Consider the following 24,890-nt stretch of genomic DNA (forward strand, 5'->3'; position numbering starts at 1 on the left):
TGCACCCGCGTTCCCGAACGTGTTCCTGCATGGATGACTGCATGATATGTATTTACTTTATTCTCAACTCGCCATGACAAAGAGAACTGCTCCGTCTTACACCACCTTGGTCTACTGCTGCTGCTACTTCTCTATAACTCCCCTCTTTCCAGTCTGGGGCAGCACACGGATGGTGCCTCGGTCCTCCGCCAGGGGCAGCCAAGCAATCTGAGGACGATACGACAGCGTCTTTGCAAAGTTCTGTTGCTGAACCCAGTTCGACAAATAGTTGAGAATCATCTTGCGGAGGAGGCGTTCCGTCCACGTCTATCGTGTGCGATAAACGCCGTTATTTCAGTTAATGGTGGATGAGCAAAAGCGTTTCAATGGCGTGTAGTTCCTTTTTTTTTTTTACCTGACCGAACATGGTTCTGCTCATGGCGCTGCTGTTCTTAAATTGGTCGTACGAGTAGTCGTAACGCTGGCTGTAAAATTCTTTGAAGGCTGCTTTGATGCCTTTATCGCCTAGATTGGTTATGTTGTAGATGCAGTTTGCAAGCACAACGGCATCGTGCATTGCATTGACAGCTCCTGCAACACAGAAAAAAAAAAAAAAAAAAAAAGAGGCCGTTAACAGCAGTTTGTCGTCGTAGTTTTTATCAGTTGCCGATAGAAAATTGATAATGTTCTTACCTAGACCTGCGCCAGGGAGCATCTGCAACACAGAGGAGCGAATAAAATACAAGGCGATGGATAAAAAATAGTTAGCGCCTCGTAGCAATTGAACGCGAGTTAAATGAAGGGACAATGCTCTAGCTACTAACCTTATGACAGGCTGATGCCGTTGAGGAAAAGTGCGCATGGCAGTTGAGAATGCATAGAAGAAATACAGTTAATAATCGATTTGGCGCATGCTTGAGTCATTTTAAACCTAGCCCTGGTTATCAACTTACCGTCGCCAATGAGAACTACCCTGCCATGGTACCAGGTTTTGAAGATTTTTTCCTCGAGGAACACCTTTGAGATCAAGTCCTTAGGTGTGGCCCTGATGATTTCTCCCATGTTGCCGCCCCATGGTGTGGGCATATCCTGGAAGTCCTGGATCATCGTTTCATTCGCTTCAGGGCCCCATTCCGAGTTTCTAAACTGTTGATCCTGTGCCTGTGCATCCGTGAGCTGGATCCCAAGACCCCAGCAGATCTGGTTGTTTGGAACGCTAACGACAGTCCACTGTATGAAAGATCCAGACAATCAGACATGTCCGACAGCAATAACCAGTACAAATACGCAGCACTGTTCAACACTATTTTCTTACACTGCGCATACTGTCTCCGAGCACTTGCGAGAAATGAGAGACCTTGTCCTTCAGCTGAGGATACTTTTCAGGGTTGGGAGGAGTGGCAACGCCAACCATGCTCACGTAACCAATCGCTAGACTTTCCAGATCGCCCTTAGGAAGGATGTTTTTGTCGTCCATCTGTTTATACAAACTCTGGCGAACTGCACTATAGGCACCGTCCGCTCCGATGAGGATATCCCCCTCGTAGGTGGTACCGTCAGCGCATCGGATGGCCACTCGATCCCCTATGTCCTCAATAGCAAGGACTTTCTTGTTCAGGGTAATTTTAGAGGGTGGGACCTGCTTGCGCAGGAGCTCATAGAGCTGCGGTCGCGGAAACAGAAGATTCTCGTATCCGGTACTAAATACATGCGCAGGTAATGTTTATGAACTTTGCAACCAAAAGATTGAGTGGTACATGCAGAAATAGTTGCGCGCTATAACCATACCCTTCCTTTCCCATGAGAGTAATGGAGCCCAATTTTTGGACATTTGCATCATAAAAATCCAGGGACGGGCAGGGCAGCGACACCTTCTCGATTTCCTCCAGCAAACCCAGTTGCTCGAAGACGGGCAGAATATTAGCGCCCAGGGTCATCGCTGCACTAGAAAGTTTACAGTTGCATCAAGACATATACTTTCGTCAGCTCAAGAAGTGAACATCTTGAACAAAAGAGTGACAAATAGATGTCTTCTTACCCAAGCGAACGCAGCTCCGTGGCACGTTCAAAGATATGGTAGGGAACATTGATGCGTTCAAAGAGAGTCCCTAGCATCAGACCGCCAATACCTCCGCCGACAATTAGCACATTAGGAAACGCCCGTTCTTCTGAGTTCTCTGAGGCCTTTTTTTTTTTTCGCGTGTTTGCGTATTTTTAATCGACAAGGGTTTTGTAATGCAAAGAATGGGGATGAAGACAGAAATGAGAGATTGAGGAATCTGATTCTAAGATGAGGTGGTGTTTATTGTACACCTTTTTGCCCGTCGCGGGCTCAAAACCATTGTGCAAGGTAGCATAGCAATCGGCAAGCTAAAATTGATAATTATCCCGCACTGTAGCGTAAAGCACCACAACGTGGCCTTACTGTATCCGACATTATCCAGGGCAGTGACACAGGATGAGAGAGAACAGCCTGATCCGGTTTTAATACTTTTAATCATTTTCTATGTAGCGCACACCAAAAGGTTCCCATTAGATCGCTTTCGCCTACTGTCCGAAATCTTTCCTTTCTCCCTCCTGTGGGAGGACCTTTCCAGTGCCACGATTCTCGACCAAAGGCAGCCATGCAATCTGAGGTCGATACTCAAAGGCCTTGGCGAAGCCCTTTTGCTGGATCCAATCTGGAATGTAGTTAAGAATTATGTTGCGCGTCAATCGCTCGGTCCATGTCTAGTCGCAGATGTAGAATGAGATACGTTAGATCGCTCGCTTTCATGTTCATTGTTATCCCAACGAGCAGAGTTTGGCTGCCTTCGCTTACCTGACCAGCCATTGTCTTCGACATGGCGCCACTGCGCTGAAGCTGTTCATCCGCTCGATCGTAGCGCTGCCTGTAGTACTCTTGAAATGCGGCTGTAAAGCTTTTGGGACTTGCATCCTTCATGTTGTAGATGCAGTTGGCAAGGACCACGGCGTCCTGCATGGCATTCACGGCCCCTGTTGAATAATTGCATATAAAACAGGCGTCTTATTAGCGGTCGTATATCAAGAGTACACTCGGTTCTGTGGCTCATGGAAGAACAAGTTGTACGAACCTAAACCAGCGCCAGGAAGCATCTACAGATTGATACGATGCAGGGCATTAATAAAGATTCGTTTGTGATTGTTGTACATTCATGCAAATCGTACTGTCCCGCCATTTACTTTATGACAAGCTACATGAGAAAAGTACATAAACGCGTAAAAAACTGGTTAGTAGTTGGCCTTGAATTAGAAATGGCAATCGCCTAGAAGCAGCAACATCATGGGTAGTTACCGTCGCCAATAAGGACTGTCCGCGAATGATACCAGGTCTTGAATAGCTTCTCCTCGAGAAAGACTTTCGAAGTCAACTCCTTAGGTGTAGCCTCAAAGATATCGCCCATCGTGCCTCCCCATGGAATAGGCAGGTTCTCAAATTCCTTGATCGTGCCTTCGTTCGATTCCGGGCCCCACTCAGAGTTACGGAAATGCTGGTCCTTGGCTTCGGATTCAGAGAGCTGGGTACTAAGACCCCAGCAGATTTGGTTATCTGCGACGCTGAAAACGCCCCACTGGATTAACAGCCAGCATGGTCAGGTTGAGTACATGTGAGCATGTTGTGTGTATATTGGAACGACCAAGTGCGTATTCATGGCAACGAAAATGAACTTACGCTGCGCGCATCCTTCCCAAGCACCTGTGAAAAGTGTGAATAGTCGTCCTTGAGCTGAGGGTACTTTTCAGGGTTTGGCGGGGTGGCGACACCGACCATGCTAACATACGCAATCGAAAGACTTTCCAAGTCTGATTTTGGGAGAACTCCAGCTTCATCCAGTCGTTTGTAAAGGCTCTGTCGCACGCCGCTGTAAGCGCCGTCTGCTCCGATTAAGATATCGCCATGATAGCTGGTGTTGTCAGAGCAATGGATATGGACCTTGTTATCTTTTTCCTCGGCGCGAAGGACTTTTTTGCCCAGAGTGATCTTCTCCGCGGGTACTTGTTTGCGAAGTAGCTCATAGAGCTTTGGTCTTGCGAATAGGAGGTTGTCATATCCTGAACTGAGCAACAAAAGGAGGAACTGGTTATTAAGTACGCAGAGTATCAATACAAACAAGAGAGGGGGCAATTGCACCTACACTGTTTTGTGTCCACGCAGGTCGATGCCACCAGCCTGCTTCATGTTGCCATTGTAAAACTCCAGCCAAGGACAGGGCAACGACACCCTCTCGATCTCCTCCAGGAGTCCCAATTGCTCAAAGACGGGCAGAATGTTAGCTCCGAGAGTCATGGCGGCACTAAAAAGGAGTAGCAACCAGAATGTACGTGTCAATTAATCAGCTGGACATCTTCGACTGCGAAAAAATAAGCTGAAGATCATACCCTAGAGAGCGCATTTCAGTAGCACGTTCAAAAATATGGTAGGGCACATCGATGCGCTCCAGGAGTGTTGCCAGTAAGAGGCCACCGAGGCCAGCTCCAACTATCAGGACTATTGGCACGGCCTTCGCTGGAGGATTTTGGTCTGACATGAAAATCTTTGTGGTATGTTACAGAAGAGAGGAGAGGAGAGAAAGATGAATGAACACAAGAAATGCAGATGAATGCAGATGAATGCAGATGAGATGATGAGTAGCAGAGTACACAAGCCCTGGAAGGGCACCGGCAGAGCATACCGAGAGACATCCAAAGACACATGCGACCATTAGAGTCGATCGGTTGGACACAAAGTTGCACACATATCGTTTTCGAGGGCTCTGAAGTGCATATTTACCCGTCGCACAAGATCAGGTCGAGGCAATAGAATGCCCGCTCCTGTATCCCGCACCTGCTGACGGACATGATTAGTGTCGACCGGTTTGGTAGTAAGAAGCCTATGCCAGTAGTTGATGATACATCAAGAGAAACATAGATCGAACGGTATCAAGCAACAGATCAACTGACGTGGCTTTATATACATTAAGAGTCCAGGAACAGGGGCGTATATATTTTGCTACAGTGAAAAAAAAAAAAGAAAAGAGCCAGTAGCATGCTGTTACATGAGGTTTCTCACCAACCCGGGGGAGAGAGTTTAGTATTCGCTCTCAAATGGATGGACAAGGGTTATCCCTGTTACCAACTCGCAAGAGACTGCTTCAAATTACCCAACAAGGGATCGACTTGAAGATGGTGCGTGTTGCCTCTCAGGTGGAATGAACAAAATAGAGATTAAAGTAATGAATTTGGCGTTTAAGACTAGATCGATGCGGGAAGGCATTGCAGTATCTTCTTTAAGGCTCTTACTCGAAGGCCCAGAAAGAAAAAAAGCCATCTGGGTATGTGGAATAATGAGTGAGTAAGCGAAGTACTGATATGAAGTTGCAGTCGAGATCCGCGCTCCTAGGTATGTATCGCTGATATATCTCCTCTGCATACCTAGAGGTTGCCATCTTTGCGCACTAATAATGTTCATTCTTAATTCCAAAGGATACGGCGTAGAGCCAACGATAGTGTAGATGTCATTTTGAAGAAGCCGCTGTAAAGCAACAAGGAGCAATCACAGCAGGTGCTGCTTCAGCTATAGTAGCTACAACAGAAACTAGGCAGCATGAAGGAACAAGAGGTGCCACCGCTGGATCGGTCTAGGTTTCAATTTGGTAAATTCGAAGTTGTACGTGATCAAGCAGGGGATATCAAATGCTCTTTCTCAGTAACCTGGAGAAACCATGTATCGACAATGTTAGCGCCTTCAAATGTCTAGAGAATCAACTTACTAAATGAACACACGTCCATTCCTCAAATGGATTCATGGATCGCATTATTTATATGCAGGATAGACTTCCTGGGCTGCCAGAGGATGTACAAAACGTATCGACAAATGTATGCACATGTCGATAAATGCTTTTACAGAGAATCAGAGTAATGGGGTTGATAATAAAATAATTTGTTCCGCCGCACTTTTAGCTCCTAGAATAGCGGAACGGACATGTACGAATCGCGAGGTGTGTTTCATGGGAAGATCGGTTCACGATCTGATCGTCTCTTTCAAGGGCAGCGAATCATTTTTTTTAGTAGTTTGTGGTCCCTGGTTGAGGAAAAAAAGGGTGGCCCGCTTGGGTATTGTGTAAAATCGATACAAAGCGTGGATAATCGCGGTTTTCCTGATAATGCAATTGAGGACTGTGGCGCAGATCTGGTATCCATTTCGATGAGCGATTGTGGCTGTGCTATTCTGGGTGGCAGCCGGATCTGTCCTCATGAACAGAAAATACCGTTTTTAACATTCATTCGCGAAAGGATGATACTCCTGCCGCTGTGGTCCAAGTACTTTTCTCCCAGCCAATCCTGTTGCAGGGGGAAAAAACCGCTGCCTCCCACCGATCAACCTCCGTTTCTGCCGGTGATATCCCTTTTGGTCTGCTCTGTCGTCTCTTTCCTTTCTGTTTCAACGGAATCTCCCTCTCCGCCTCTTCCCTTCTCTTTCCCTCCCTCCACCAAGAAAAAAGCATGTTCTCTGCACTCCGACTTGAGAGGCGTACGAGGGAGCTATGCAAGAGCTACGGCAAGGACTGGGGTCTGGTCCTACTCGTGCTCGCGGCATTTTCCCTCATTGACCAGGTCGAGCCATTCCATCGCCAATTCTCGGTCAAGGACATCACCATTCAGCATCCCTTTGCCAAACAGGAGACCATTCCGGACTGGCTACTCCTTGTAAGAAAGAAACGTGCACGAGACCAGTTGCAAATACCTTCATGTTTCTCTCACCTTTTACACCTCCCATACTTTCGCGCTGCAATCTTCGCACCTCTAATCTAGTTGCTCTTTTTTTATATGTAGATCCTGGCATTCCTGCTGCCGCTGGGTATAATCGTTCTAATTGCCGTATTTCAGAGGAAGTCCTATACGGACTTGCACAATGGCTTCTTGGGCCTGTTCCTCACCCAGGCCTTGGTTCTCATTGTCACGGATAGTGTCAAGGTATGAAAGCAGAAACAATGCTTGCATCTATGTTGTACGTATTGGTATACAGATGTGGGACATCTGGACATGCAGGCAGCTCAATCGGGCATTGTCATTCCCATAACAAAAAAAAGAAAAAAAAAAAAGAGCGCGGGCAGAAACCCCTTGAAGGCGTGTGGTCCATCTGAAAGTAACTGTAACCTTACTCCCACGCAGTTGTGCCCAATTGCACCAATTGAACCAGAAAGATTCGTTCGTGAGAGACCTCTGTGTTGTAATAGTTGTCAAATCTCTCCCGCAGGCCTACCTTATCGCGGTTGTGCGGTTGTGCTTATCTCACCAATTCTTGCGGTCCTCTCGCGCTCTCTCTTTCCCCCCTCTCTGTTGTTTCTCTCCTCGGAAAAATTACAAAGGACCAAAGCTAATGAAGCGTACACAGTTGCTAAGCTCCACCCTCGTGTTCGTATTCTCTGGATGCTCAAATGATCATAGATCACAGTCGGTAGACCGAGGCCAGACTTTCTCGACCGATGCCTATCCCTGTATGACAACACCTATGCTGGCACGCCATTGCATCTCCTTACGGACCCGCCTAACCTCCTGTCCAACTCGAGCATCTGCACGCGGGCGGATCTCCTTCGGGATGGTTTTAAAGCTTTCCCCTCTGGCCACTCATCCTTCTCATTTGGAGGACTCGGATACGTGTCCATGTACTTAGCCGGCAAACTGCATCTGTTTGATGAGCGCGGCCATATTTACAAGTCGCTCGTAGTTCTAGCGCCATTGATATTGGCTGCGCTGATTGCGACCTCCAGAGTATCGGACTACAGACATCACTGGGAAGACGTGACGGCAGGCTCCTTTATCGGTGGAGTTTTCGCTGTCTTTGCCTACCGCCAGTACTACCCCTCCCTAGGCTCTGTGAAGTCCGATCGTCCATTCTCGCCAAGAGTCCAGGAGGAACTCTTGCCTGTGGGCAACCTCATAGGAGCTTTTCATAGTCGTCATAATCGCTATAGAGATGCCGATGACGATATGAATGGCTTGCTTGATGGTGATGATACTATCGCCCATGATTCACCAGAGAGTGGTGGATCGGACTTAGGATTTTCACAGTTCTTCCGACGAGACCCCGATGATAACATGCCGACCGGAAATGGTCAACGAGGTCCAAACAAAAACCATGGGAACAGTGGCACAGACGGGCGCTCCGTTGCTGTTTGAGGAACCACGCGTTTTTGGTGGAAAGATACCCAACCTTCAACTCATGCCATTTATTACATGTAAATAAACCCTTTGATCGTCACGACTTGGCACCTTGAAAGTGTCTGATGCCACTAACGTTGATCCCCTTGCTACTTCAAAAGAAATGACATCAAACTCACGAGTGATCGACGTTGGTATGAACCGCCATCGAAAGTCACTTTGGCAGATACCGTCATCGACTTCTACTTCAGGTCAAACGGTCTGCTTCGTGAGGGTAAAGGGCGAAATTCGACATCAAAACCAGTTTAGGATAAGACCGAATGATGGGCGACACGGCACCAAAAGGCCAAGGGCCAAGTTGGCCGTTGGCCAAGCCGTACAACCAATATCCAAATAGCCACCGGGGAATTGGGTCGCGTTCAAAAGGCGAGAGTTGATCGAGGGTCCCTCGTTTTGGTTTGGTTACTCTTGCCAATATTATTATTTTCCCTCCCCTCTTATATCTAAGGTATCCAGCGGCGGTATCCTCTGCCCTGCATTTCGGTTATCATAGTCCTCTTTTCACAACGACCCCCCATTTGCTACATTCAAGGCGCGTCTCTATTTCACCCATACCAAAACGAACGAGTAACACCAACGCTAAGGATAACACTCAGTGTTCGGCCATATTGTCAACCCTGCAGCCAAAACACTTGAAAAAAACTGGCTCGTTTTTTGCGCCTTGTGTTCACAGTGTCGTACGCCCGCAAAAGATCTATATGAGATGAAAATACCTAAGGCAACTCTGTGCACACTAACAGCCTCAATCAGCTGCATAGTGGGAGTAGCAGAGGCAGGTGCTTTCAAGTACGTATCTTAAAAGAACGCAGTACTACTCTTGTAGGGGCTCCTACAGTTAATTAACAACTGACATCTCGCCGCAAATAAATATTATCGACTGCAGGGTCCCGATTCACAGAAACGAGCGCCATCGTCCGAACACCCGTGCGCACGCGTTCAAGACACTGAAAAAATATGGACATCATCACCGGCTCAGTCCCCGGGCATTCGGTCGTCAGCCCGTAACGGATGTGGAAAATGATGTCGAGGTATGTACTCCATATTTCTGTGCTTGATGCAATCGATCGACTTTTATTTTGACGTTTTCTTAACTTGCTGTCATTTTTGTGCACTTTCCTTAGTACTATGGCATCGTAGGCATTGGGACACCACCGCAGATGTTCAAATTGGACATGGATACCGGCTCCTCCGATCTCTGGGTCCCTTCATTAAAATGCGACCGTCACAACATCAAATGCGCGCGCCATACGCGCTTTAACCCATCGTTGTCGTCCACGATCGTTGAGCTCCAGACACCCTGGAAGATTGGTTATGGCGACGGATCTACTGTCAGCGGACACTTGGCTGTGGACCGGATCGAGTTTGCGGAAATCGCGATCGAGAACCAGTTGTTTGGCATGGCAGACCGGGAATCCAGCAGCTTCCTCGACGACGTGGTCGATGGTGTCTTTGGACTAGGTTTTCCCTCGCTGTCGGCGCTAATCATCGAAAATCAAAAGGAAGCAGAGGCCAAGGCCAAGGGACCGATCAGCAATACTGTGTTGAGTAGTATTCTAAATCATGAGCTGGTCCCCGCACCAGTCTTTGGGGTGTGGTTAGGAAACGGAGATGGACCCACGACGGATCCTAATGGTGGAGACGGTGAGTTCATATTTGGATCGATCGATACCAGTCGGTTTGAAGGTGAACTCACGTTTCTGCCGATCACGAACCGCAAGTACTGGCAGATCAAAGTGGACGGGGTCAAGCTGGACAGACAGATGGATATGTCGATCCACGGAGACACGATCATTGACACTGGCACGACGTTGCTGGTATTCCCGATTGCACATGCGAAGAAGATTAACAAGGCCATTGGGGCTGTGTCGGACCCGTGGGAGGGATGGGTTTTACCATGCGACTCGAACAGGGTGGGGTCACTTGATTTTGAGATGGGCGGTAGCCGGTTTTCGGTCCAGAGAAAGGATTTGGTACGGGAGCAGGTCAAGAACAAAGCGGGATGGTGCTACAGCGCCGTTACGGCAACCCCTGGCGACGTGATGATCTTTGGAGACGTATTTATCCGTAACAACTACTGCGTCTTCGACGTTGAGCATCTCTCGATCGGCCTTGCGCCCATTCGCAGACAATAGTATCAATATAATTCTTCCTATAGTACATGCTTGCATGCAGGCCGACCAATCAACATGACATAGTGCAACACGGTTCCTCGCGTCAAATAACGCCACCAATTCAACTGAGCCGAGAAGGAATTCCCACCTGCTTCTCATCCTCCCTATACTCATATTCATTCCCCATTCCGCTTCGACCTCCACTTGACATCCGATTCCTCATCGCCATGTGCATTCTACTCTGGACGCTGCCCGACAGCAACCACCCTCGCTTCAAGTTGTAAAGACCTTTGCTTTTGCTTCTATCTCAGCTCCGTACACTTCCATTTGCATTCCTTCTTTTAGCCATTGCATAACATCTATCTCTTCCTCTTGCTTTCAACAGTGCATTCGCAAGTAACCGCGATGAATTCATGGCCCGTAAGGCCTCGCGTGCTGCGTTCTGGGACCTGAATTCTATTCTTAAGCGAGCCAGCTTGCCCTCAGAATCATTGGCTGGTTCTCCAGAGGCACCATCTTTCGGCTTACAGTCGAACGACACCGCAGTCGGCATCCTTTCTGGTCAGGATCTTCAGCCTTCGCAGGCAGAAAACTACACCATTAAAGAGACCGAGATGGACGCTGTCACAGAAGAAGAAAGGATCACCATGACCCTCTTGACCAACGATGTACCTGGCACCTGGCTAGGTATTACAACCCACGGCGATTTGGTGGCATTGACCAATTATCGAGAGACCATGGCATACATGGCTCAAACCCGGGGACCAAAGCTATCGAGAGGCAAAGTGTGTGGCGAGTACTTGATCACGATGGCGGCTGCGCACTTTGGCTCGAACTCGGATCTGTCCAAGAATGGCTCTCTAGCTGAGGATCGAGCCGAACAATGGATCAGGAAGCGGGGTGTGGGCTGGGAGGATGAATTTGAAGGGTTGAACTTATTGGTGGTACAGAATTCTGGAGACCAGCAATGCGTTGGCGGCAACCGAGAGGGATCCGGTCTATCTATCTTCAAGAAGAAACAGAACACTGCGAATGAAAATGAAGCGGCAGCGCGCAACAAGCGAGTGATTTCACCAGGATCTGTTGTCGGTGTGAGCAACTCTGTCTTTTCTCGACCATGGACCAAGGTCGAAATTGGTGTGGGGGCTCTGGAGAAAGTCTTGAACGACAGTCTGACATTGTTCGGTACCGGACGCCATGCCTCGTTTCAATCTCAATCCCGAGTGGATTCACAGCCAACATCTCCAGCAACACCGGGGCCCATCGTGGACGGCCAACCCTTGGACGATGACACCAAGGAATTGGCATGGTTAGTAGTCGAGATGTTGACACTCCTGCGTGTTAATACCAAACCTTATCCAAAGGAAGGATTGGAGCTTCTGAGCGCCTTGATGGGTCTCCGAGAGCGCGTCTTCATTCCCAGGATTACAATGGGCAGTGAGTACGGTACGAGGTCCAGCACGGTGGTTCTGTTTGGACGTGATAGTCGGCTTGCGGTGTATGTGGAGAAGATATGGTATGGTCCAATTGATGAGACTACGGGCGAGCGGGTCGAGTTTGCAGCCGACAGTGCTGAGGGATTGATATGGTGGCAGGGTTATGTGGGTCAGCCAAAGGAAGAATGGAAGTGCATCGAGGGGCAGGAACTCGAGAATTTAATCCGCATCGCCAAGGGCGTACAGCAGGTCAAAATGCACAGCTAAAATAAACAACTTGGAACATTTTCTCTCGACAGAGCAGCGTTGTCCGCATGTCGAAAAGACCAGTGGATCAAAAGTTGTAGGCATTCATCAACAAGGCCCTTTACTATGAGGGACCTCGTTATTTGACAAAAATTCGGCGTTCTGATTGGCCAGAAGCTTGTGACTGCCGATTATATGTTCTGATTGGTGGCAAAAACTTACTAGGGATAAACGGCACCGTAAAATGGGCTTCAAATCATGAATTTAAAGCGTCGTTATTGTTGATGTTGTTGTTTTGTCGACAAGCTTGGCCCTTTCATAGTCAAGAGGAGCGGGCCACTGCCCATTGCGGAGAAACTGCAACACAGCGTTGGACATATTCGTGGCAGCGTTGTGGTCCCGGTCGCGCTCCCACTTGCACTCGTCGCAGATTACCGACCGGCCCCGGACTCCCATCCGAAAGTGGCACGAACAGCAAAAAATCGACGTCCGGAACTCTGGAATCTTGACCAACTCGATCACCATTGGTGTCTTCTTGTTCCTTGCCAAGTCCTTAACGAGATCCCGAGTCTAGTAATGCCAGGAGAAGCCAAAATATTAGAATCATTCAATTGCCACTCGCTTCTCTCAGAAAAGTCTTCAATGCTTGCCTGTCGTATTAAGTTCCTGGTAAACTTACTGCCGCCGTGGCTCTGACCTTTCCAACCACGGAAATCACCATCACCTAGCCCGATCACGAGTGGCGACTGCAGAAAGGCATTACGCTTGTCGTCCGGCAGAGTATTCAAATTCAGAAATCCTCGTTCGAAGAGAGATCTGGCGATCTTCTTCCGACGCCTCGTCAACGACTTGGAATTTAGGAGCGTTTTGCGCTCAATCTCCGGTCGTTTATTTACCTCGTCCATGAGTCGCAGATATGGCGCCCAATCGTATTCTTTTACATTCGGCAATCCATCGAAAAATGCCATGGAACCCTTGATATCGTCATCAAGATGGTGGAGCACATCCGCGAGATCCTTATCTGATAGTTGCCGATCGGGGACATGCTTCCGCATCTGTAGGATCGCGGTTGTAGCCTTATCAAGGTCATGCCGCAGGGCCTCTCTATAGTCGTACTTGTCTTGCTTGAACCTAGCGCCGCCATAAAAGGATCGGAGAGTCGACGCCTTTTTTGCTACATTGACGAGATGGACCTTGACAGCAGACTCGTAGTCCTGTATCGCCTTTTCCACGGCCTTGGTAATCGGCGTTATTGTATCTTGGCTGCTGCTGGTGATCCCTGAATCACCTTCCATAATAACGTCCGAGTCACCAACAACCAACTTGGCTTCGACGGGCTTTTGTTGCACGAGCCTATCTTCGATTTCCGTTAACCCCGCATCGATCTTTATACGGCTCTGTTGTTTGCGGTATCTTCGGTCGATATCATCCCGTGGGCCGCGGGGGATGTTCAGGTTGATATTTTCCTTTTCATAGCTAGAGTGAATAAGGGTAGCAGTGGCGGTACTGGCAATCCCGGGGTCTACACAAAGACTCCGTATTCCAACCTCGTCGTTTGTATTTCGGAGGAGACTGTCGACCTTCTCTGGCTGTCAAATTTTTTGGATACATACGACCATCCTTGTATCATTGGCACGGTTGACCAGGGGAAGACTGTGTTGAAGACTGTGTTGGATGTTGGTACTGGGGGTGATATTGATGAAGCTGTTGTGGATTCAACGATTTCAGCATCCGTCATCGTGGTTGGAGGCTTTGATCGCCTACCCACCGTCAATTTGTATGCCATGACTCGTAGGTCATGACCGTTGGTCGAAAGGTTGCCAGTAAGTACATACTTTTGTCGCGGTTGCCCCGGTTTAGATTTGTCGATCTGCTCTTGGTATTTTTCCGGACGTTGAAGACTTTGGCGAATAAGATCCTTGAATTCGAGTTTGCTGCTTGCGTACCGGGGATCTTTTGCCTCCATTTTCTCCAGAGCTGTTCTTGCTTCTTTGATTGTGCTCACGTCGTCGGACTTGAAGACAACCTTGGTCTTGAGGCACTTTTGCTGGAGTGCGGATGGTGGATTGGGAGATGAGGAGGAGGAGGCAGGGCCACAGCTGCCATTGGCCCACAGCATGTTGGCTCCTCTACGGTAGCTCGTATTCTTGCCATTAAGGAAAAGGAAGAAGGACAATCGACCGACCTCGTCCTGTGTGTTCTTTTCAGCAGATGTCTTGGATCCAAAGACATCATCAAGTATTTTTGCAAGCGAGCATTGCTTTTCCTGCTCGGCACTACTTAATCGGCGTATTTTTTTGGCGATTGGTGTGAGCCTGTTGTTCCTTTGGTCCATTCTGAAATCTTTCAAAAGGCAGCAGACAAGCTGACGCTCCGTGAAGGAAAAGAAACCGTCCTCATAACCGATTTGTGGTAAGATTTTGATTTGAGCCTTCGCTGGCAAAATCAGATTCAGGATAAGGTGAATACTGACACAATCGTGCTCCCGCGACCGCCCTGTCGTATCGTCGATAGAGTCCAAAATGGCCTTCCCGTTCTCAGAAGAGGCCCAAGAGGGATTGTGCATTAATGCCTATAATGAGTAGTCAGAGTAGTGAGGCCAGTGTCCGCGTGCATGATTGAAACGAGATGGCTCTTATTAAGATGACTTACCCGCTTCTTAAGTTCCAATGAAAACTTGTAGAGATGGCCTCCTACCATATCGGACAGTGTTCTCGCACACTGGCTCATGAAGGAGCCTTCACAGAGGTCTCTATCCTTCAGTCGGAATGGTGGTGCCTGGCGTTGCAAGGTGATCTGTAAATACTCCTGAAAAATCTTGTCGGACGCCATTAATGCAGGTGAACTAGCCTTCTTGAGATCGGAATCGTCACTGTCCCATCTGATTAACCGATTCAAAAGCCGCTGAAAAAATGAATCTCGTTTACCCTTCAATAGGATATTGTTGAAGTGTTCCATTCTTTTGTCGCGATGCACTCGTCCTCGATCTTCGTCAATTGCTGGGAATGTTCCGAACGTTCTTGCTATGTAGAGATTGGTCACCAAAAGGCCCTCGCGTAGCAAATTAGTATGGACTCTTGCCATCGTCTGCATGGTCTCGAGGAGATGGTCCAATAAGAGGCTACGGTCCTGGTCATTCATGCAAGGGAACGACTCTTTGAGACTGTGAATAAGACACGACTCAATCCGACCAGGCCTCATTGCGCGCATTGGATGCAAAGATGCAACAGCGTCGACCATCAGGTTTGTTGGGTTGATCTTGCGGGGAACAGCGTTCTCGTTCAGTGGTACATCGGCATCACGAGCCTCCCTGGAGCTCTTGGTATATGTAATCTTCTTGAATGCCCTTTTCTTGGGACGTTCTGCATCGATAGGCTAGTCCTCAGCTTGTTGATCCCCTCGTAATCGCTTCCGTTACCAGAATTGTCGTCAGAGTTGTTGTCAGAGTTGTTGTCAGAGTTGTCGTCAGAGTTGTTGTCAGAGTTGTCTCCAGACTCATTTCCGTTCATTGTATTCTCTTCAGCTGAGACAGCAAGAGGAGCAAGGAGGTTCACCACTGCGGCATCATTCGAGATATCTGCATTGTCTGGGAATGTATCATGATCGTCGTCGTCGTCGTGATCTATGAGCACACTAGCCATGGATCCGGGCCGACCGATGGTCCGATCTTTCACGCTTACAGGCTGCGTGTTTTTGTCCTGACTTGTGAAGGCTGACGTGAAAGCCCTCGGACGGTATTTGTGGCCAGTGGTGTATCTTTGAAATCTGTTTTCCGCAGACGAAAGAGAGAGAGAGAGAGAGAGAGATAGTGTGTGTGTGTGGGTGAGGAAAAGATGAGAAGGAAGAACAAACGTTTAAATTTTAACGGCTAGGGGTTGCTCCATGTTAGGCTTTCCCGCCCCTTTAATGTCGTTGCAGCGGCCTACGGGCCTACATATGCCGCACACAGCCACATATCTCTAATTGCACAATCTCTAATTGCATACGCCCTTATTTGCACATGCCCTTTATTTGCACGCCCTCTTCACCTGCACGACTGCTCCTTTTTACCACTGCACTATTTTTGTCCAGGCTGCGCCCAAACCCGGCCGGCTCCTGAACGCTCTCCATCTCATCTATACCCCGTTCGCGCTCTCCATCTACATTTACCCCTAAGTATTAGTCAGCGCGGCACCGACCTAGGCCCCGCTTCTAGTATAAAAACGCGATGCCTACCATGAAGAATAAAGCGGTTCCGAACACCCAGAGAAAGACATACTACCTTTTGCGACTTGACTGAAGTTTATTTCACTTGCCCGTTTTCCCTCCTACCCTGACCTCTATCTACCTATCTAGCTACCTTACACCCCGCCCATCTACCTTACCCACCTTGCACTTATCTTGCCTACCCCATCCACCCCTTGCCTTCCCTATAAGCCTACCCTATCTTGCCCCGACTCCGATTACCCGTAACATCGTTGACAAAAATTAAAATGATTGTGTATCCAAAGCCCGTTGCATCGAAGACCGCCTGTTGCACTTGGCGATGTTCTCTCGTGTGCCACTCTATGATCTTAACCAGTGGGGGTACCCATCGTCCTTGATTCGGTCTACCCTGTTTTGAATCATTCGTGTCACCAAACACCGATACCCTGTATTTATCTTGACTTCGTTGTTATGTAAATGGGCTTATGATTCGAACATTTGATTTTCTGATATTCTACGGTGTGATTTGTACTGTTTCACTGCTCGCTCTGCAGCCTCCATTGGCAGTCCCTTCCTGTAAGTGTCTATATATCTAAATGCCTTCCAAGCATACCTTCGTATGGTTTCAATAGGCACCGAGTCCAGAGCCTCAGGGATGATTGACTGGAGACCTCGGAAGGAATAGTCGCAGTGCTTCCGGGTATAGCGCTTGCTTGCTCCCCAGTACATCTCTATGAAGTTGAGCTCACAATGAAATTTGGGATAGAAGACAATACGCTGTCCTTCCTCCCTTGCAATCTCCTCCAGTATCGAGCCCTGAGCAACAAAATCGGGCTACAGTTCTAGAATTCGTTCTACGCAACAGTCCACTCGATCAGGGTGTTTATCGTCAGCCCTACATCTCGAGCATGTTCTAGGGAGTCCATCAATCCAGAGACCTCGGTCCTTGAGAACCTCTTTCATTCCCTTGGGGTTTCCTCTTAACGCCTCGTTCGCGTAATTATCTGGAAAGACCATGGTGTAGTGGGTTCCATCTACAATGGTGTCCCGCATGACCGCTTGCTTTCCACCAGACGAAAGGTTCATCCTATTCACCACCAGTGCATCTTTGGCAACACAGTTGTGGTTTGATGAATTATCGAACGCCCAAAGTCCAATCAGATTCGGGTGGTTCCTCTTGTGTATAGTGATCGCTTTCTTGAACTGCCGAGCCATGTCTTCAGCGGTCCAGTAGCCATCGTGAATTTTCCCTGGGTTGATGATCTCTCGAGCACGTATCACCTCGCCATTGTCATCGATCGTCTTCAAAGGTCCCTCAAGTTCGGAAAGAAACTCACTGACCATGATGATGGACCGACCATGACCTTTCTTGCGCAACGGAAGTTGACCATCTGGATGCCAAAGCATAGAATTTCCTTCGTTCGAGTAGAAAATGCTCTCATCGTGAGTGTAAAACACTATCGCCTGTTCGCCTGCAGCCTAGAGCAAAGAGAAGTAATTTAGCGGTACGAATTAAATATCCATGAGTTACCTCCTAATCGCAACAAGCACTTACCAGAGTGGGCTCGATGATCTTTGTTTGATCGTTGGCGTCTACGGTTATCATCCTCTTCTCGTACTTCTCCATTCGTACAAGAAAAATCTCCCGATACTCTTTCACGTCAGGTCGCTCATGGCCATCGAAATATAGGCCCTTTTTTGCCTCTGAGTATATCCAGCCCAGCGCATGTAGCCACCGACCTGCTGTTGACTCGCTGATTGAGAATTCGATGCCATTTGGTGGGAGGAAGACGTTATTGATGTGCCGCCGGAGTATCGATGGCGTGATAGTGTATTTATGGTTCAACAATATCCAGGTTCTCAACTCGTTAAAGTTATCGCCCTCGGTTAGTTGGTTCCTGGTTTTGGCATGCTTCCCTCGACGCGACACAGTGATTTCCTCATTGTTCTCCCACTGAGTAGCCCATATCATGATCCTTCGTGAAAAGTGCACGCCTCTGCCAAAACCTTTCGCCGTAACCAGAGCTGCCTTAGTCTTGCTCACTCCTGGGACCAAGCGGCGTAGGTACTGCTGGAGTGCTTGCAAATTAAAGGCCTCGTCACTGAGGGGCGGATATTTCTTGTACTTGTTATCCAAGTAACCTTGAATTTCCAATACCATCCCTGCATTGCGGCGCACATCTACATTCCCGAAAGGTGATATTACATATATGTTAGTATTAATATATTAATAATTTATATTATAGGCACACAGTATCCAGTTATCATACCTGAAGGTTCAAATTCCTGGACAACTCTCTTCCGGCGAGGAGCTGTCAGTGTTGGCACAGTGAACCCAAATGTAGAGAGGGGAGGGGAGCTTACTGCTGCCCTTTTGAGGACCATCTTTCGGTGGTGCAAGTTTTGCCGAGTGGTTCCATCGTAAGGCTTTGTCGTCTTCACTGAAGCAGCTGCCAATCGCATACTCGTAAGGAGTTCATCCCATTCCTCGTTATTCCTGAGAGTTCTTCTGACTGCCTGCCAATCCTCGTCATCAGTGTCGTCTTCAGCAGGTCCATCACTGTCCGATTCCGCGAGAACAGCATTCCATTCCTCAATATCGCGACTTGACTCCTGTATCTCATAGCCCGCTTTCACAGGCACATAAATGACGTTCTCCTCCTGCTGTCCTTGGTAGACTGGGTCAAGAATAGGCGGGGGTGGTTTGGGTTTTTGCGCTATTCTTCTTAAATGCTGCGTGAGTTTCTTCACTCGAGGCATTCTAAACTTAGAGGAAAGGAATGCTGACGACGATGGAGTGATGATGAGAATCACGGAAAGGGTCGGTTGAATGGAAAATACACATGGACGCTCCAACATTAGGACTAAACGTCAATGGTGACTGCTGCGACCCAATTATTTGACAAAATCCAAAGACTGGCCTGTTGAGCCAGGCACGCGTTCTTCTCTTTTGCCTCACTCATTTCACGACCGATCCCATGGAACCGTCCTCGACAACACGCGCCAGGGCAGGGCTGCGTCGACCAGATTATGGACCGATGCAGCATCGTGTGCTTCGGAGGGTCCCAGCATCACCCACTGCCAAGAAGCGGAGGACCATCGTCGACGAGAATCTACTTGACGCATTCCACCAGGCACACATTGGAATCCAGCAGACAACAATTATCAGTACCGGTCCTGGAGGGCCTGAGAAGCCTTTGACAGAGTACTCGGACGGAAACACGCTAAATGAGGTTCAGACTCGGACAAGCATTGGTGGCGGTCGCCTATGGGCTGCCGAGGTACGTTCTCTGGCAACCTTGAGCAGACTCTGGACAGCGATACCACTTGATAAGGAGCCTTATTAACAGCACTCTCATAAACATGGTCGCTGAATAGCAGAGCACACCGAGTCAGCCATACATACCACAGACACCGAAGCGCGAATCCCACACGTTTATGATTGCACCAGGTTCAGGACGGAGGACGCCAAGGCGACGATCCAGATCCAGTAACCAGAACTTGAGAACGACCCCTCTCAAGGCCCTCGCGGATGCTAATCAGGCGCGCGTCAATAGACTGATATTGGAGGCGAATAAACGAGGGCGAGTAGGGCGCGACCAGCACTCACCCATGGGCATCCTCAGGACGCTAAGTAGAAGTATGTTGCACGGTCAACAAGAATCCGCATCGATTATCGTTGTATAGAGTGCAACAGCTCTATTCACCATCCCTACTTTCGTCTATCTTTTGCATGCTTCCAGTTCCAGGCTTCAACCCTCCGCCACGGCCAGCGCCGGACCGACAGCCTATCCCCGGAAGCTCTGATTGGAGAAAGCTGACACCAAAATCGCAGCGGACAAATCACATCCAAATGCCTGATGACCCTAATAACCCATTCACAAACTCTGCAGAACTGGCCCGACAGCATTATTCACATCCAAGATCAACATCAGGGCCGGACCGCAGCGTCATATCTTCGACTGAACGACGCGCGTACGAGAGATTCAGAGATCAGAACCCGTTTCTCGATTTGGACGACTTGAACAAGCTATGGGATGAGGAAATGAGAAGGCACGGCGACGTTGCCACAGGACGGAGCTCCTTCGGCATGGGATTTTCAGATCAACAGTTCGCGATGCTGGAGGATGAGGACACAAGGGATTTCAACGTCGTGCAAGGCGATCTTACAAACCCTTTCGACATCGGACCTGCGAAAATTATGGAACGGCCGCAGCATATCGATGACATTACAATTACATCGCAGCGTGGACTTGCAGAGAATCAATATGCTTTAGGACAAGTTCAGGATCAGTCACAGTATGTACGGACACATGGCATGGATGATCAGGACGGTTATTTGAGCTCGTCGATCGATCAAGCGTCATTATCATTGATGGCAGAGCAAAATCGTATCAGTTTAGCGTTATCTATGTCGCAACAAGTCAACATGGATGACGGCTGGGAGGACATTCCAGATGATGAGAATGCAGAAAATGAAGATCAAGGCGACCTTGAGCGGCAGCAACAGTTGCAGGAGGAGAATGCTCATGCTGAGGTTCTCGAATTAGATTTGACAAGGGAGGACCGAATACGCACGGACGAGTCTATGGAGGAAGGGATCCAAGCCCCTGAGGAGATAGAGGGGAATGAGGTCTCCATGGAAGCAGGAGAAGCAGAGGAGAATGAGAACGCTGACGACCTGACTTTGGCAGACGAGGGTTTAAGCACGTACGGCCCAGCTCTGGCAGAGACGAGTATGAACGTAGACGTCCTGAATTTGTTAGACGAGGACCTCAACCCAGATGACCTGGCTCTAGCAGAGACCGACGTGAATGCAGACGGCCTGAATTTGCTGGACGAGGAATCCAACGCAGATGATATGGCTATGGCAGGAGAGCGCATGGACGAGGATGACGATGCCTTGGCAGAGGAGGGGCCAAACGCAGATGACCAAACATCGCCAGAGGAGATTATGGACGAAGAGGGCCAATTAATAACGGAGAATGGCCGAAATGCAGGCGAAAATATAACCAGTGCAGACGGTGAGATTGCTATCGAGGATCCAAATGGGCGGGATACAGTCTGGGTTGATGAGGGCCAGCCAGAGTACGAAGACGGATACATGAACGTGAACGATGAGGAACACATCGAGCAGCTGGAACACGAGAGGCAACAGGGTCAGTCCAGCGTGCAGTACTTTGACGACTTCCCGAGCGAGCTAGGGATTATGTCGAACGGAAGCGTGCTCCCGACAAGCGCCCCAGCTCCCAAAAGGGTTCAAAGGTCAGTTCAGCACGGACCAATACGACTGTCTCTCCTTGCGATGATTTGGATGAAAAGAAATGCTGACGACGTTTTACCATCAAATGCGTAATAGGTTGTCTAAGGTGGGTGTTCCAGTACCCTCCCTCCCTGCCACTCTCCAAAAAAACCTCATCCATACATTTTCGAGATCGAGAATATCGCGTGAAGCTATGGAGGTCATCCAGGAAGGGTATGCCAACGCCTGTTTTTGCTGCTCAATATCGGGAGATCTTTTATGCAAGAGCAGTTTACTAACTTAACAACTCTCGTTTCTCATTTGACAATTTACATAGCTCGCACCAATTCTTGGAGCAGGTGGCGGGCGATCTAGCCGCCTATGCAGCGCATGCTGGCAGAAGGACGATCGACGGTTCTGATGTCGAGTGCTTAATGCAAAGGTACAAGAAGGGATCATGATGGTTTGGATATTCCGAGAAGTTCATATTGAACGATATTTGGTCAACTCACACAAATTCGCTTCAATTGTTTCGTTCACTTTATTCACTCTTGCCTTGGCAGGTTAAGGATCACGAATAACAAGGTGTCGATTGAGTCGCTACTGCAGCGCTATCTCCCGCGCGAGCTCCGCGACAAAGTCCTTTACCCCGAAGACCTACAGCGATTCCGCAGGCAATGATCTTTCATCCCCATGCTACCCTACCCTCACCTACTACGCATGTGCTTTGTTTGCTGCTCATATGTTGCACTATATACCAATCTATTCTCTTTTGTAATTTTGGCGTTTCCAGCAGTTCGTATGCTATTGCTGTTGAGCTCAATGTATCATCATCCTTCACTAATAAAATGAAATTGCTGCTTTTTGCATACATGTCATGTTGTACTATATGAAAATGGTTGCGGAGACCCATAATTCTCACAGGGGCACACGCGGAAGCATTAGCGGCAACAAACAGTGCCAGCCATCGACAGGTTACTGGAGTGTGCGGAGCTAGTTGATCGGAAGGAGCGTGGGTAGGAGAAGATCTTCGATGGCCGTAACCACATCGAGGAGATAGAAATGGAGCATGCAAAACATGAGCAAATGCATTTGTTGCTATAGTAGATGCTTTATGCAGGATGGAGGAATGCAAAACAGTATGAAAAACAATGCGAGAGATATTGGACATGCCGATGCTGCACCGTTTAATCCAAATGCGTAACACCCTGTCCCTTCTTCAGGTTCTTCATGACCTTCTCCTGTCGTGTCTTTTCGTTCGCAAACGCGGCCTTGGTCGCCTTCTTAGTCTCACGCCGCTCCCGCTTCTCCTGCTTGATCGCCTCTTTCCTTGCCTTCTTTTCTTCCTTTGTCTCGGCCTTGTTGCGCTTCGTTCCCAGGTTCTCAGGCTCTTCCTCTTCTTCTTCCTCAGACTCCTCCTCGTCATCACTGTTCTGCTCGCCATTCTCCGCAGCACGAGCAGCGGCCTCTGCCTCTGCAACTTCTTTCCTGCGCTGGAGCGCCTTCTTTGAGAGCTTTTCTGTAACGATTGGCATGCCTGTCTTTGGGTCGATCTGTATCCTGCGGCGATGCTGCTCCTTGATCATGCCAGGGTGGTTCTCCAAATTGGAGTATGTACCTATTTAAAAATAAGGATAAAGTAAGAAAAAAACGCATTAGTAAGCTGTAAACTACGATGTCAATATTTGCTCGCCTTCAACTCGGAAGAGCAAGACGAGGCGACAACTTACTGAGAATGGTCTGAACATCCCAGTTGTCTCGCATCCTTTCAGCTCGACTCCGGAAATCCGTCTGTAGCTCTGTGGCCATATCCTCGTCCAAGTTCTTCTTTGGCCGCCTCGTACCCCCGACTGTCGTTGCGACTGACTTCTCCTCCTCGCCCTCGTCAACCAAGAGTGCGTTACGGATAGTAGACAGCTTGTTCTCCGAAGTTGCGCCCTCTAACCGGGGAACCATCTTCGATCCCACGATCTCAAACTTGTCCAAAAAGTCATCTAGGATCGAATCAAAATCCTTGCGCAACTCCTCCGCCTTGAAATCCCGTGGCTCATCCTCATCGTCCTCATCCGACGAATCCTCCTCGTATTCACGCTCGATCTTGTCGAATCGCTCGTCTAGAAGCGTCAGGTTCTCGTTACGGAACATGGCAGATGAAGACATGGAAAAGGTTGAAGCGGAGGCCCCAGCGGGACGACGTGAGGATCTGGAGGTTTGGCTATATCCGTCGTCGGATCCCTCAAATGACTCGTTGTCTGAGGCGTACTTTTGTGCCTTTTTAAATTTTTTGAAATCAGCCTCCCATCCATCAGCGCCCTCTTCTTCCTCATCCTCATCATTGTACTCGTCGCCCTCGCCATCACCAAAATCAAAATCATTGCCATCTTCGTCCAACTGGTCAAAGAACGACTCGTCCAGCTCTCCGTCCACAAACGCCTCGTCTTCCAAAGCCTCCAGTGTCTCTCGAATATCAAAGGGCATGTCCGGTTGCAAACCCATGGGCACAGCACTCTGATAAACATCCGCGAAATCCAGCTCCTCTCTCGAAGGAAGGACCTCTGATGGTAGATTCAAAGCCTTCTTATTGGCGGATTTGCTGGTTGAGGTTTGGGATTGTTCCACGGTGGCCATCTCCTGTGCAGCGTCTACGTCTGTGAACTGGATTCCGCGTGACTGAGCAGCCTTCTTCTGTTGAGCGGCAACTTTGGGGGCGGCCATGAAGACGGCGTCCGAAGTCTTGCCGATTTCCCTCATGTGCTGTGTGTAGTCGTATGAGCCGTCGTTGAAATCGTCGCCGACAAGTCCCAACAATGCTGCTTCACCGATTTTTCTGCATAGTAAAAAGTTATGTGCATTAAATAAAAGAACATGTTAGTAGGCGGCCTTCGAGTACAGAGGTGTATGTTCCCTATTCATTGTCATCCCGGCAGGGAAACGGCGAGCATGACTCTCCTACTTACTCTTCATTCTTTCCAGTTGTGGACTTCTTTTTCTTAGCGGCTGTAAGGGTCGGCGCCTCAAGCAGCTCGACTTCCTCGTTCGCACGGTCGTAAGTGCCATAGTTGACACCATCATCGTCGCCTCGTCCACCAAAGATATCCTGATCATCATCCGAAAAGTCGTCGTGTTCCTCGCGAGGGATATTGACCTTGCCAATTAGGTTGGCAGGGATAACCTCCTTGAGCACTCGCTGGGGTGCAGACTCGTCGCGAGAAAGAGGGTCTCGCTGGGAGCGGTGGACTAGATGGAAGTGGCGGGCGTTCTTCCTGTCGATAAACTGTTTTTTACCCATGATGAAGGCGATATATGAAAGTGTTTTGCTGCTTTGTCTGCTGTTTCCTGTGCGGCTCTGTGTTGATGTCGATGAGGAAGGTTGTTGGTTGGTTGAAACGTCCGATGCAAAGATGGACGAGAATTGCCAGAGAAGGAGTGGAGACTGAACAGTGCCTGAACAAAGGTTGGCTTCGGTGG

The 24,890-nt window shown here is 48.8% G+C and overlaps 10 protein-coding genes across 10 annotated transcripts; 4 read left to right on the top strand and 6 right to left on the bottom strand.

Moving 5' to 3' along the window:
• Positions 1-35: 35 nt before the first annotated feature.
• BC939DRAFT_467144 (uncharacterized protein) lies at positions 36-2,360 on the bottom strand. The gene is made up of 8 exons (XM_051557734.1): positions 2,018-2,360; positions 1,768-1,923; positions 1,295-1,679; positions 933-1,209; positions 804-814; positions 673-694; positions 395-570; positions 36-306 (listed from the first exon to the last, which is right to left on the bottom strand). Exons 1-8 carry the CDS (start codon positions 2,092-2,094, stop codon positions 124-126), a joined length of 1,287 nt encoding a protein of 428 aa, XP_051407088.1. The 5' UTR covers positions 2,095-2,360; the 3' UTR covers positions 36-123.
• A 97-nt stretch (positions 2,361-2,457) lies between these two features.
• On the bottom strand, positions 2,458-4,655 carry BC939DRAFT_467147 (uncharacterized protein). Its single transcript, XM_051557735.1, has 8 exons — positions 4,381-4,655; positions 4,137-4,295; positions 3,674-4,058; positions 3,296-3,572; positions 3,184-3,194; positions 3,075-3,096; positions 2,801-2,976; positions 2,458-2,709 (listed from the first exon to the last, which is right to left on the bottom strand). Exons 1-8 carry the CDS (start codon positions 4,527-4,529, stop codon positions 2,527-2,529), a joined length of 1,362 nt encoding a protein of 453 aa, XP_051407089.1. The 5' UTR covers positions 4,530-4,655; the 3' UTR covers positions 2,458-2,526.
• A 1,619-nt stretch (positions 4,656-6,274) lies between these two features.
• BC939DRAFT_467151 (phosphatidic acid phosphatase type 2/haloperoxidase) lies at positions 6,275-8,254 on the top strand. The gene is made up of 3 exons (XM_051557736.1): positions 6,275-6,687; positions 6,814-6,954; positions 7,429-8,254. Exons 1-3 carry the CDS (start codon positions 6,484-6,486, stop codon positions 8,158-8,160), a joined length of 1,077 nt encoding a protein of 358 aa, XP_051407090.1. The 5' UTR covers positions 6,275-6,483; the 3' UTR covers positions 8,161-8,254.
• Positions 8,255-8,609: 355 nt separating this feature from the next.
• On the top strand, positions 8,610-10,461 carry BC939DRAFT_416548 (aspartic peptidase domain-containing protein). Its single transcript, XM_051553012.1, has 3 exons — positions 8,610-8,988; positions 9,086-9,230; positions 9,324-10,461. Exons 1-3 carry the CDS (start codon positions 8,906-8,908, stop codon positions 10,332-10,334), a joined length of 1,239 nt encoding a protein of 412 aa, XP_051407091.1. The 5' UTR covers positions 8,610-8,905; the 3' UTR covers positions 10,335-10,461.
• A 7-nt stretch (positions 10,462-10,468) lies between these two features.
• BC939DRAFT_467155 (uncharacterized protein) lies at positions 10,469-12,039 on the top strand. Its single transcript, XM_051557737.1, has 2 exons — positions 10,469-10,593; positions 10,699-12,039. Exons 1-2 carry the CDS (start codon positions 10,541-10,543, stop codon positions 12,014-12,016), a joined length of 1,371 nt encoding a protein of 456 aa, XP_051407092.1. The 5' UTR covers positions 10,469-10,540; the 3' UTR covers positions 12,017-12,039.
• Positions 12,040-12,263: 224 nt separating this feature from the next.
• Positions 12,264-13,466, bottom strand: BC939DRAFT_467157 (uncharacterized protein). Its single transcript, XM_051557738.1, has one exon. It carries the CDS (start codon positions 13,288-13,290, stop codon positions 12,514-12,516), a length of 777 nt encoding a protein of 258 aa, XP_051407093.1. The 5' UTR covers positions 13,291-13,466; the 3' UTR covers positions 12,264-12,513.
• A 1,031-nt stretch (positions 13,467-14,497) lies between these two features.
• On the bottom strand, positions 14,498-15,504 carry BC939DRAFT_467159 (uncharacterized protein; the record flags this gene model as incomplete). The annotated part of the gene is made up of 3 exons (XM_051557739.1): positions 14,498-14,567; positions 14,673-15,357; positions 15,414-15,504. The coding sequence occupies 3 exons, from the start codon at positions 15,502-15,504 to the stop codon at positions 14,561-14,563; spliced, it is 783 nt and encodes a 260-aa protein (XP_051407094.1). The 3' UTR covers positions 14,498-14,560.
• A 2,809-nt stretch (positions 15,505-18,313) lies between these two features.
• On the bottom strand, positions 18,314-19,002 carry BC939DRAFT_496962 (uncharacterized protein). The gene has a single exon (XM_051559704.1). It carries the CDS (start codon positions 18,938-18,940, stop codon positions 18,416-18,418), a length of 525 nt encoding a protein of 174 aa, XP_051407095.1. The 5' UTR covers positions 18,941-19,002; the 3' UTR covers positions 18,314-18,415.
• Positions 19,003-20,033: 1,031 nt separating this feature from the next.
• BC939DRAFT_481525 (centromere kinetochore component CENP-T-domain-containing protein) lies at positions 20,034-22,103 on the top strand (the record flags this gene model as incomplete). Its single annotated transcript, XM_051559034.1, has 4 exons — positions 20,034-21,445; positions 21,540-21,656; positions 21,760-21,864; positions 21,986-22,103. The coding sequence occupies 4 exons, from the start codon at positions 20,034-20,036 to the stop codon at positions 22,101-22,103; spliced, it is 1,752 nt and encodes a 583-aa protein (XP_051407096.1).
• A 415-nt stretch (positions 22,104-22,518) lies between these two features.
• On the bottom strand, positions 22,519-24,889 carry BC939DRAFT_19742 (Low temperature viability protein-domain-containing protein). Its single transcript, XM_051550580.1, has 3 exons — positions 24,380-24,889; positions 23,153-24,249; positions 22,519-23,040 (listed from the first exon to the last, which is right to left on the bottom strand). Exons 1-3 carry the CDS (start codon positions 24,709-24,711, stop codon positions 22,610-22,612), a joined length of 1,860 nt encoding a protein of 619 aa, XP_051407097.1. The 5' UTR covers positions 24,712-24,889; the 3' UTR covers positions 22,519-22,609.
• Between the last annotated feature and the right edge of the window lies 1 nt (position 24,890).

Source organism: Gamsiella multidivaricata (assembly GCF_025024155.1).
Source record: "Gamsiella multidivaricata strain RSA 2152 chromosome Unknown BC939scaffold_105, whole genome shotgun sequence".
NCBI classification, from domain to species: domain Eukaryota; kingdom Fungi; phylum Mortierellomycota; class Mortierellomycetes; order Mortierellales; family Mortierellaceae; genus Gamsiella; species Gamsiella multidivaricata.